Genomic DNA, 12,017 nt, shown 5'->3' on the forward strand with positions numbered 1-12,017 from the left:
TGTATATAATGCTGGCTTGGTGTGTTTAGAGATGAATTGTTGTGATATTTGCTGCTGCAGCACATATTTATAGGGAATGAATGAGGAATGAATAGAAAAATGTGGTATTTGATACTGTCATGTGGGGTAGTAAAGAGAGAACCTAATTGGGAAAGCCAAACCAAAATGACTCGTGTTTTTTCATGAGTCTCTGTCTTCAAGTCCAAGTCAAGTCTCGAGTGAGTTGTTCATGACTCCATGTCAAGTCACAAGTCATTTTTTGCGACTTAAGTGTGACTCGAATCCAAGTCGCAGACTTGAGTTTCCATCTCTGCTCAGATCATTACGCTTGCCCATTTTTCCTGGTTTCAACACATCAGCTTTGAGAACTTGCAGCCTAATATATCCCACCGCTTCACAGGTGCCATTGTAACAAGATAATCAATTTTATTCACTTCACCTGTCAGTGCTTTTAATGTTATTGCTGATCGGTGAATACACAGTGAGGAATTTTCAAATCTTACCATATTATGCTATCCTTTCTTAACACAGAACTATTTAAAGGCAAGAAATTGAGGAGACAAATATCCTGTAAACATTTTATTTTAAAACAGTTTATTTTGTGTAAAATAAATGTAACAAACGAAAGTATGTTAAAAGACTACATTATACCGTGAGAACACTCATGTTAGCCAAAACATTTAACAATATTTTCTAGTGTTAAACATTAGAATTAAATAAAGAATGAATGAATAAAAATCCCTCTATAAATATAAAGAAAAAAAGCATAATTAATCAAACAGCATCTTGGTGTTCATTGATAAATATTTATATATTTCTATAGAACAAATATATAGAACACAAAGCTACAACTACTGACTTTCTGAAAATCCTGATTGTGCATTGCAGTTATGCAGTAGTTACTCTCAATGTAACATAATCTGATTAACAAGGAATAATCTCCCTCACAGGGAGAAGCTCAGTAAACCTTTTTGTCTGCTTTGGCAAAAAAAAAAGAGCTAAATCACACTAAACTACAGCCCGTTTGGGTTGGTAACTCATTACTGTGTATGCACACAATATGCTTCAGACTTACACATAATAGGCTGGTACTTGATCAGTGTCATAAATACAGTCAAATAAAATATACAGTGTCACTATCAGAAATATAAGAATAGCCTGCTCAAAAAAACCCCCAACTTGTCAGAATCTCATTAAAAATGACAGGAAATCATCATAAATGTCTAAATACAATGAATTGTCTTTAAATGTTTATACTATTTGGTAAGACTGAGCTGAGAAAATATAATCAATAGCTTTGCATACATGTATAGAAAAAGTTATATTTTTGAGACCAGTAACATTTTTTTTTCTTCATTTTCTTTGACCAGCAGAATGAAGACCAAACCTCTATGACATCACATTGGATGAACCATACAATTGTTTTTGTACTCGTAAAAACCCAGACAATACAAGTGCCATAACAATCTGTAATGAAGTTTGTAACAGCAATGACACTTCATCTTTGTAATGGCCATACTACTTCTTAATTTTTTTTCCAGTTTTTACATATAACAAATAAGTGCTGAATACAAACAGGCATCCAGAAAAATTCTTTCCATTATTTAAAATTAATTTAGGCAATACAAAAATAATCTGTTTAGAATATTCCAGTAAGGCACATCGGGTTACCTGCACAGTGTAGTAAACGTGTAGCATTTCATCAGCAAGGAGTCTCACATTCACCATTCTGTGACTGACAGCTTTGGGCATAACGGACAGCATCACCGAGAGAGTGAAAAATGATCTCAGTACTCTCAGGGTCATAATAGCCACCTCTGCGCAGCGATTCGATCACTGACGGGCTGCACTGGGCTAATAACAAGTGCACGGCAAACTCCTTGTAATCCTTATACATCTCCTTCAGAGCGCTAACTCCGGCAGTATCCACAAATAACACAGCGCTGCAGTCGAGGATCAGTGTGTGAAAAGAAGGGAGAAAACCGCAGGTGGGCACTTCAGCATCTTCCTTCATCTTCTTCTGCTGCTTTTCCAGCTTCTTGAGCCTGGCTTTCTCTTTCTGCGGGTCTAGACCTACGCTGCGATACAGAAACTTCTTAAACAGAGCCTGGTTGGCGTAGTAGATGGGAGCTTCATAGCGAAACACAGCCACCCCGGGATGCTTGTGGAGGTTTTTATACGATTCCATGTCCTTGAAGAGGTCACGATGCCCTGCCTGGCCCAGCTCAATTGCCTGGGCACACTGGGTGCGGCCTAGCACGCAGAATGCAGACACCAGCACGCCTACCAGCAGGCCCAGCTCAGTGTTTACCAGTGCTGATGTGGCCATGGTCACCAGCCAGATGGCAGCGTCTATGTGGTTCACACGCCACATTTGTGGAACATCTCGGAACTTCCGCAAAGCACCACGCAGGTTCACCACAATGATAACGGCTAGCACACATCTGAAAACAAGGAAGGAGATGGTAAATGACATTTAAGGATACTGAAACTCTTATTTAAAGAGTCTGAATGGATCACACAAACACTATGCAAACAATGCATCATTAAGTTTCAATTATTGTGTTTTTATAATGTTGATGTTTTAATTAGTTGAATTTAAACCAACCTAAGTCACATGTTTATTTTTGCAATATAAAAATTGCACTGTATTGAGACACTGTATCATACTGAATTGGAATTTTGTGTACCGTTACACCCCTAACACTTATCTGTGCAATTCATACTTAGAGACATTTATAGTATGTATAACTTAATTCTGTATCTGTTTTGTGTTTTATGTTTCATATCTCCTCTGTATGTACATGTTCTGCAGTTATACAAGTTATATCTATTTGTTTTGGTGTTGGTGTGTTCGTAGATGAAGGACACCCGGCATTTTGGAGGTCACTTATCACACTTCCTTCAGTTTCAAACTCTGTCACTTGAATGAACAACTTTTCTTCTCTCTAGGACTGAGATTACATTGCATTACACTATACACTTACTTCTGTAGTGAGTAGAAGAGAGGCGCGATGACAAGTAGCACCAGCAGTAGCACGAGAGCAGTTACCAAGCTTGAGAGCTGAGTCTGGCAGCCAGTGGACTCCTTCACCAGGGTCTTGGTCAGGGCGGCACTAGTGGTGAAGCAGCGAAAAAATGATGGAAAGATATTGCAGAATCCGATGGCGTACATCTCCTGATTGGGATCCACCATGTAGCCATGTTTCTGAGCAAACATTTCAGACAGAGACACAGTGATGGCGAAGCCCACAATGGCTATTGAGAAGGCATCAAGCGCTATGTTGGGTATGAGATCCCAGGCTGGGAGCTGTGGAGGCATGAAGCCTGTGGGAATGGCCCCAGACACCTCGGATCCATACTTCTCCTGGAAATTACCAAAATGGGAAGCCAGTGTGGCAATGATAACCACAAACAGCTCAAAGGGAATTGGTGCCTTGAGTCTGGATTTAAAGAAGTCGTTCAGCTCCTTGGCAGGGACCAGAACGAGCAGGCAGAGGATGCTGGTGATGAGATCACACATGTTGGTTTGGCCCAGGTTCTCGAAGAGCCTGATCCAGGTTTTGATTAATGAGCCCCAACCTTGGGCACGAGGTAGTTTCAGGCCCAGCAGGTACTTCAGCTGTGAGGTGAGAATGGTAAGAGAGGCACCAGTGGCAAAGCCACTTAGGAGAGAGTCAGAAAGGAAGACGGAGACAAAGCCAACCTGGAGGAGACCCATTAATACCTGGAAGAGAATTAAACGCTCAGAATTTGGAATGCTTTTTGAGATCAAATATAGATGGAGTTTTGGGTCAATTACGAGATTGCTGGTTTTTACAGCAATTTGGAGTTATAATTTTATAAGAGAATAATAACTTGTTCCTTCAATGAAGCAGATTAGAATTAAAATGTGTTCTTTGACTTAAAAGGGTTACACAATACATGATTTCTTAATCATTATCACATGGGGTGAACAAATCGAACAGGACAAATACATTACATATCTGGGATATCATTCACATTTGCCTGGAGGACAACAGGTTCAGTAGGCTGTTGATTTTTGTTTTTTTACTTCACTCGTCCAACATCCAGAGAAAGAAAAACTACAAAAATTATATATTTGTTTAAAACTTAACATGCATCAATTGGTTCATAGATTTCTCAAAGGTGCAAAGGACATAATGTATTCCACATGCACAAGTCACTTTACATATTAATGCTACTCAGGAACATTCAAACAGCTTACATCAACAAGAATACTACCGTGTATTGTAGCTATTTGATATGTACAGTTTAGTATTTAGTGTATACTGTATATTACATAGTTTACTGTATATTATAGAGTTTATTCTGTACTATCTATTGTAAACTATTATCTGTATTTATTGTTTACTGTACATTGTATCTTTATAGTTGAGTTGTTACTTTAAGTTATTTAGTTTCATGTTACTGTATATTGAATATTAGCTTCAGTAGCACATTCTTTAGCTGTGGATTACCTTGTTAATGGGACTGAATTGTTGCCAATTTGACAAGATTCCGGATTTTTTAGTTTACAAAGGATGTTGTTGGACCTGTTCCAACAGGCCTGTAATCTCCAACCTGTTCAGGAGCAGGCTTACTCAGTGTAAATAAGATTAGCTGACTCATCTAGACACGTAATCATGGTCATCATGACGTAGAATGTGGCCATGACATATAAAATCATGATCATTTGCAGTAGATGGACAGGAATAGCTTTGTTATTCTCTTGTTTCTACTACTGAAAGTATTTAGATTAATGTAATTGTGCTTGCCATGTGGTAAATTTGTGTTCTTGTTTAATGGATAAACTGAACAAACATGTTAGAGCTCGGTGTTAATACACAGAGTTTATTAGTCTCTTCTTTGCATAGTTTTTTTTCCATTTCTTACAGAGCCATAATGAGATACATTACCATCACAATGGCATTAGAGGAGAGAACAAAATTTTTATTATAGCACAGTTCTATTAATTAGATGACTCTGAGAGAAATAGCAAATGGCTTAATTTATTATGTGTCTTTTAATTTATTTCCACATTAAACTATAATGGGCACACATATTACTACATTGTGAGAATTAAATAATGAAAACCATAAGGTGGCCTCTCATTTTGCACCATTTTCATCAGCCAATTGTTGTCTTATAATGGTTTTAAGTCTGTCTGATATATCTGGTCGTTCCAGTCAACATATTTTGACATCTCAATCTTGTTATACTAATCAAGTCTTTCTGTTGGAAGAACCAAATTAATCCATAGTATATCTGACATACATCACCACCACCCTCACTCCCCATGTTTGGCATTTATTGGGGGACCTGATCTAAGCAGACACCTACCTGGTACACTCCTGCTGTGAAGGTCACAGTGGCCCCTATGATGATGGCGTAGCAGCTACGGTCACATTGTGGAATTGTGTTGTTTTCCAGGCTGGTGATGTTTCCTGACTGATCGGTGGGATATCCAGCCAATGTGAGCTCCCTGTCCACCACCTGGCCCACCAACAAGCACAGCACCCCGAAGATACCCACCGAAATATGCCTGGATGTGCCAAGAAGAGTGTAGATAATGCTGGAGAAGAACGACGTGTAGAGCCCATAGATGGGATCCTGGCCTGCCAGCAGTGAGTAGGCGATGGACTGGGGAACCAGCAAGATGCCCACAATAAGGCCTGACATCATGTCACCCAGGAGCCAGTCTTTGACCTGATATTTTGGCAGCCATTTTAAGATGGGTACAGAATCTAGGAGCAGGGCTTTTGCTCGAGCTGGGCTGCAGACACATTGCTTTTTCAGTTTTTGACTCAGCAACACCCTCAAAGACTGGTCCTTCCTCTCACATTCCTCTAGGATGAATGGAGTCTGAAGTTCATTCTTAGATTCACCTTCTGCTGCAACCTGGTCTGCCTCAACACCTGACATCATGTAATGACCCAGAGCTCTTCCTTAGAGGAAAACACACAGATGAGTTTTAATAGTGCTATCACAAACAGTGTTGTGTGACATGTGAATATTAAATATCAGAATGACAAATCATGTTGCTGTGCGTCAGAAACTGTGGGATATGTGATACGGCCTTTTCGATGTTGAGCAAAGAATTTTATCAAGATCCAGGGTTTCAACATGGCAGGCAGGGACAGTCAATATTTGCTACATGGCACCAAATTTATCAATCAAGCTTTATCTCAAAAAATGACGTACAATGATTTTGCAAAGCCTGGAACAGTCGATTTTCTTTCCTTTGGAGATTTTTGTTTCTGTGACTCATTCTGACTTGCACATAATTAAAACAATGTAACATGTAAAATAGCCCCTTCAAAAAAAAATCCAGCTTCTAAAGTATTTCAGATACTTGAAAGGCGTTAGGTACAAGTACAAATAAAACCCCACAGCAATTTAACAGATTAAAAATATGCATCACAGTCAGAGAATATACACTCACTGACCACATTAATAGGAACACACTGCCCCTTCATGCAATTTTCTCATGCAATGAGGCAATCATGTGGCAGCAGCACAATGCATACAATCATGTAGATTAGAGCTGCAACAACTAATTGATAAAATCGATAATAATTGATTATGAAAATCGGTGTCAACGAATCTCATTATAGATTAGTTGGTCTGCGCACGGCCCGGGGGAGATTTACTCATTACATTACTTCTATTCCGAAAACACGCTTCGGAGAGTAGATACTAAAGTTGTTTCCCAAATGAAGTACTCTACACTTACACTATGCACTAGTGTCTAGTGTGTGGATTTTAGAAAGGTAATATCATCTCAAATTACATCACTAGTGTTTTTTTTACTAACCGGAAGTATAAGCCACTGTATAGTTGACGGCGCATGACGTCATACGCACGCTAGCATTAGCAGACACCCCAGTCACAGACAATGGCTTTCTTCAGTTTACTTTCTGTCAGCGTTACCTTTTATTTCCAACATGACCTCAGTCTCCATCAGACGGAGGCGAAATCATCACGTGACTGAGGAAGAAAGTCCTCTAAAGCAAGGGAGCATTTTATATTAAACACTGCAGAGATTAAACAGTGCTGCATGAGAACAAACATGTTTATATCCAAAATGCTCCACTGTGTGTAAGGGGCAGGGGAAACTGATGCAAGCTGCTTAAAAGGTTTAGTTTAATTTAAGTTTATTGTGATTATATGCTGTATTTGCGCGCTTGCAGTGTAAATTCTGTCGTTTATTATAACGGAAGTGATGTGTTAGTAACGAGGCCACGTTGCTGATCACACGCAGTGTAGAGAGTGGGAGCGCGAGTAAGATCTGTAATGTCTAATTAAAAAATTATGATCAAAAGTACAATAGTACACAAGTACAATAATATGTCTAAAGGCAGCGAGTAACAGAAACCTAGCGGTGCAGTGAAAGTGAGTTTTTATTATTAATTTAGGACTGTAGTATAATTCGGTGATTTTTGTGCATCCATAAAAAAAATTATGCATAAATAAATTGTGTGTATATATTGTATATATTGTGTGTGTGTATATATATATATATATATATATATATATATATATATATATATATATATATATATATACACACACACACACACACATATACACAATATCTCACAAAAGTGAGTACACCCCTCACATTACTGTAAATATTTGATTATATCTTTTCATGTGACAACACTGAAGAAATGACACTTTGCTACAATGTAAAGTAGTGAGTGTTCAGCTTGTATTACTGTAAATTTGCTGTCCCCTCAAAATAACTCAACACACAGCCTTTAATGTCTAAACCGCTGGTGAAAATGTCCATATTGGGCCCAAAGTGTCAATATTTTGTGTGGCCACCATTATTTTCTAGCACTGCCCTAACCAGGACTATTTTGTTGAACTTATCGACTGTTCACTAATGGAGACTTGAGTGCAAAACTGACCGTGGCAATTGCAGTCCTAAAGCTATCATAGCAATTGTAGTCCTAAGCCATCATAACTGCAAAACTGTTCATATGAATTGAGGTCCAAAGCCATCTTTATGGTTTTTTAAGTGGTACAGTACCATCCTCAGTACTCTCAATGATCTTCAGGCTGCACCATGTAGGGCCATCCTCAGCAGCAGAGAGTGATTTCCAATTGATGAGAACTCCAACCAGACGTAGGGCATCAGGATGGATCGGGCAGGACCGCAAAAGACTAAAGCAAGCACTAACACTGCATGCAGGAATTACCAAGCAGTCAAGAGCATAATGAGAGTTACCATGATCTAATCATCACTAATCACAAATTAATTATGCGAGTAAGCTCACACAAAGTTCTTCCAGATTCCGACAGCTCCACTCCCTTACCCAACAAACCACCCTCTGTGTAAATGATATGGCATACAGATTCATGGAGGACTTCCCCCTGCATATTTTTTATATATATATATATATATATATATATATATATATATATATATATATATATATATATATATATTCCATAGATCACAAGATTCTGCCCTAGACCCTGATCTAAACTTTCACTACATCATCACAAATGGATAGTATTTATGAGGGTGTCCATATCAGAGGTCTGTGCTGAATAGGCATAAGTTAATGCATAGGCCTATATAAGCCTTCTATTTCAGACAACTAACAAGTACAGGAGTCATAACTATGAAGAATTAATTAAATTAATCAAAAACAGTTCCCTAACTGCGATACAATATTCCCGACAGTTGTCAGACACTGATTTGTTCAATTATGATCAATCAAATACAAAATAAAGGACAATATCCACTGGCTATCTCATTGAAATTCTAGGATGCTAAATTCATTTTGCTTGCCGTGTCATTTTGCTATATGAAATCGGATCTAAAGCTCTGGAGTTGATGCTTAGTTTTTGAATGTGTGAAATGAGGACATCGACTGTTTTAGGGATCTTTCCTTTTAGGGACTAGTGTCTTTTTCTAAGTCAATCAGATAACATTGGAGGGAGAATTTTAATCCTGTATACCTGTATATATCTGTTACAGCATACTTTCTATAGGCGTGCTACAGTATTCCATTAACTGTAATATTTATCCAGTTTTGCTTGCTACTAAACTGAAAGTCATGTGTCTTTTGTAGGCTAAGTGTAGGATATAGTCAGGCCTGGATTAAGAATTCAGAGGCCCCTGGGCACAACGTCTCCCGCACTCTGCTCCATTCAGCGCTGGGTTATAAAAAAACAGCGTGGGCTTTCCACACTTGCGCTTGACCAATTATATCATTCTGTTTAGATTAAAACAATATCAGCATGCTTTTTATTGGTTATACATGGTGTCATTATTTGAAGGCAGCGGCTATTTACACTAAGTGAAAATAGTGATATATTCTATTTACACTATATAAAAATAGCAGTTATTTGCAATACGTGCAAATAGTTGTTAGATACTATTGATACATATAAATAGTGGCAGATACTATTTGCACCTCAGTATTGTTGTACATCAACATGATGCAGTAATAGAGTGTAAATGACTATATTTATGAAAATTATTAAATGGATGCCACCTTATTGGGACAATAAAGCCCTCCCTACACCTCTAACCGATAAACACTTTATTATTAAACAGTCGTTAGGCACTTTATTTCCCCTTGTCAAATGTTTTCTTCATTTTTATTAAAAATAAATGCCTTTCTGATCTGATATGTGATGGAAAAGGGAGAAGAGTGAGTTTGGCAAAAGGCGGATTTCAACTCGGGTCGAACGGGTCAAAAGCTTCATTCAGGTGCCACAGTCCTTACAGCCTACACCACTGTAGATGCTAAATAGTGCACGTCTTTTTTAATCGTGTGTGGTCCAACCTGACATTACCCTCTGTTTTTGGCAATGTAAAAAAAAAGAAAAGAAAAGAAAAGACATAAAATTTCTTCTTACCCTCGCTTATACCCGAAAGTGCACATGGGCCCCTGGGCCCGTGCCCAAAATATCCATTGGACAATCCGGCCAAGGAATTAGTTCACAGTTAGGGATTTGCACTCAAGTATAAGTCAGTCCATGAATATAACTAAATCTGAAAATTATTTAGTTATGGAATCAATTTAGTCTGAAACCATTTATTGGTTTGAGTGAATGATACAAGCAAAGAATTAATGAATTAAAAAGAAAACACTTTCAACTCAGCAGCAGTAGCTACCCAAATTCTTACATAAGAAAACTCCCAAGTGGCAGTATGTAGTGTATTATGGCTCATTCTAAGTAATGCACAATATGTCCAATAGATAGAAATTGCAGTATGTCACAAGTTTTAATTTACTCTTAAAGATGCATTATGTAAGCTCTTTCTTTAACTCTATATATCACTTTTAAAGTATAAACTTCTCCAAGTAACTAATAAACAGTAATATTCATTTAATCTAAGTTTCAAATGTGGATATAACATCAACACTCTACTTATTTTTCTTCAATATAATAACTTTAAGAACTTTTTTTAACTACTTGTCTTTTAAGAAGTGCCACGACAGCAGTGTATATAAATGGGCCATTGATCAGAAGTTTGCAACGTGTAACTGCAGGTTACGTGTACCTTACCGGACTCACAATACTTCAAACAAAGCACAAGCATAAAGTTTAATCTGTTACTTACCGCGTAAAATTTACATACTACTCATATCTTATCATGCCCAGCGGATAACGTACTTCATCTTTCACGACTACAACCCAGTGACACTTCTAAACGGTGTAATAACGACAGAGTTCACCGACGAGATGTGAAGCCATCGCGGAACACCGCTGTCACGTGGCTAAATGTCACGTGAATAGATATATAACCCGGATGTTGAGTAGTAAACTCTGAAATAGCATACTATCTTTCTAACTAGTATTTTTCTGCCTAGTGTGAATGGAAAGAGTGCGCTACACACCCGTATAGCGAACAAGCCAAACTTTTAGTCATGCTATTTAGTACAGTAGTATGGGGTTTACAAATACTACTTCCATTAAAAAGCGTTTTACTCAGGAAACGTGATCACTTGCAGAGATGATGATGATGATGGTTGTTGTTTTGTTTTTGCTGTCACTACTACTACTACTACTACTACTATTGTTATTATTATTAGTAGTAGTAATAACAATAACCACAATAATAATGTTACTACTACTAATAATAATAGTAGTAGTAGTAGTAGTAGTAGTAGTAGTGACAGCAAAAACAAAACAACAACCATCATCATCATCATCTCTGCAAGTGATCACGTTTCCTTCTGAGTCGGGTTCCTCTCAAGGTTTCTTCCTCTTAAAACATCTTAGGGAGTTTTTCCTTGCCACCGTCGCCACTCAGTGGCTTGCTCAGTTGGGATAAATTTGCACCTTTAATATCTGTATACCATGTTGATATTTCTGTAAAGCTGCTTTGAGACAATGTCTATTGTAAAAAGCGCTATACAAATAAAATAAATAAATAAATAAAATAAATAAATAGTAGTAGTTTTATTATTATTATTATTATTATTATTATTATTATTATTATTGTAGTTGTTGTTAATACTATTACTAATTAATAATAATAGTAATAGTAGTAGTAGTTTTATTATTATTGTTATTATTATTATTAGTAGTAGTAGTAGTGATAACAATAACAACAACAATAATAATAATAATAATAATGTTACTACTACTACTACTATTACTACTAATAGTAATAGTAGTAGTAGTTTTATTATTACTGTTGTTGTTGTTACTACTACTACTACTACTAATAATAATAGTAGTAGTTTTATTATTAGTAGTAGTAGCAGTAGTAGTAGTAGTAGTGGTAGTAGTAGTGTTATTATTATTATTATTATTATTATTATTGTTGTTGTTGTTGTTGTTATTATTATTAGTAGTAGTGGTAGTAGTAGTGTTATTATTGTTGTTGTTGTTGTTGTTGTTATTATTATTATTATTAGTAGTAGTAGTAGTAGTAGTAGGTCACAGACATGTCTGTAGATAGGTCTCACACAGATACAGTATTTCAATATACAGAATGCTGATCCCCAATTGAGTTTATAGTCTTAAAAATGATTTTGACA

At 37.0% G+C, this 12,017-nt stretch overlaps 1 protein-coding gene across 3 annotated transcripts; it reads right to left on the bottom strand.

The window, feature by feature from the left end:
- Positions 1 to 566: 566 nt before the first annotated feature.
- Positions 567 to 10,756, bottom strand: slc26a2 (solute carrier family 26 member 2). Of its 3 annotated transcripts, none has more exons than XM_053631342.1 (4): positions 10,592 to 10,756; positions 5,344 to 5,944; positions 2,988 to 3,727; positions 567 to 2,444 (listed from the first exon to the last, which is right to left on the bottom strand). In XM_053631342.1, the coding sequence occupies exons 2-4, from the start codon at positions 5,926 to 5,928 to the stop codon at positions 1,703 to 1,705; spliced, it is 2,067 nt and encodes a 688-aa protein (XP_053487317.1). In that variant the 5' UTR covers positions 5,929 to 5,944; positions 10,592 to 10,756; the 3' UTR covers positions 567 to 1,702. The 3 variants fall into 3 exon arrangements, with proteins under 3 accessions (XP_053487317.1, XP_053487315.1, XP_053487316.1); XM_053631340.1 differs by having other exon boundaries at positions 5,344 to 5,948; XM_053631341.1 differs by lacking the exon at positions 10,592 to 10,756 and adding an exon at positions 8,039 to 8,344 and having other exon boundaries at positions 5,344 to 5,948.
- Positions 10,757 to 12,017: the final 1,261 nt, after the last annotated feature.

The sequence above is a fragment of the Ictalurus furcatus genome, chromosome 8, assembly GCF_023375685.1.
Source record: "Ictalurus furcatus strain D&B chromosome 8, Billie_1.0, whole genome shotgun sequence".
NCBI classification, from domain to species: Eukaryota; Metazoa; Chordata; class Actinopteri; order Siluriformes; family Ictaluridae; genus Ictalurus; species Ictalurus furcatus.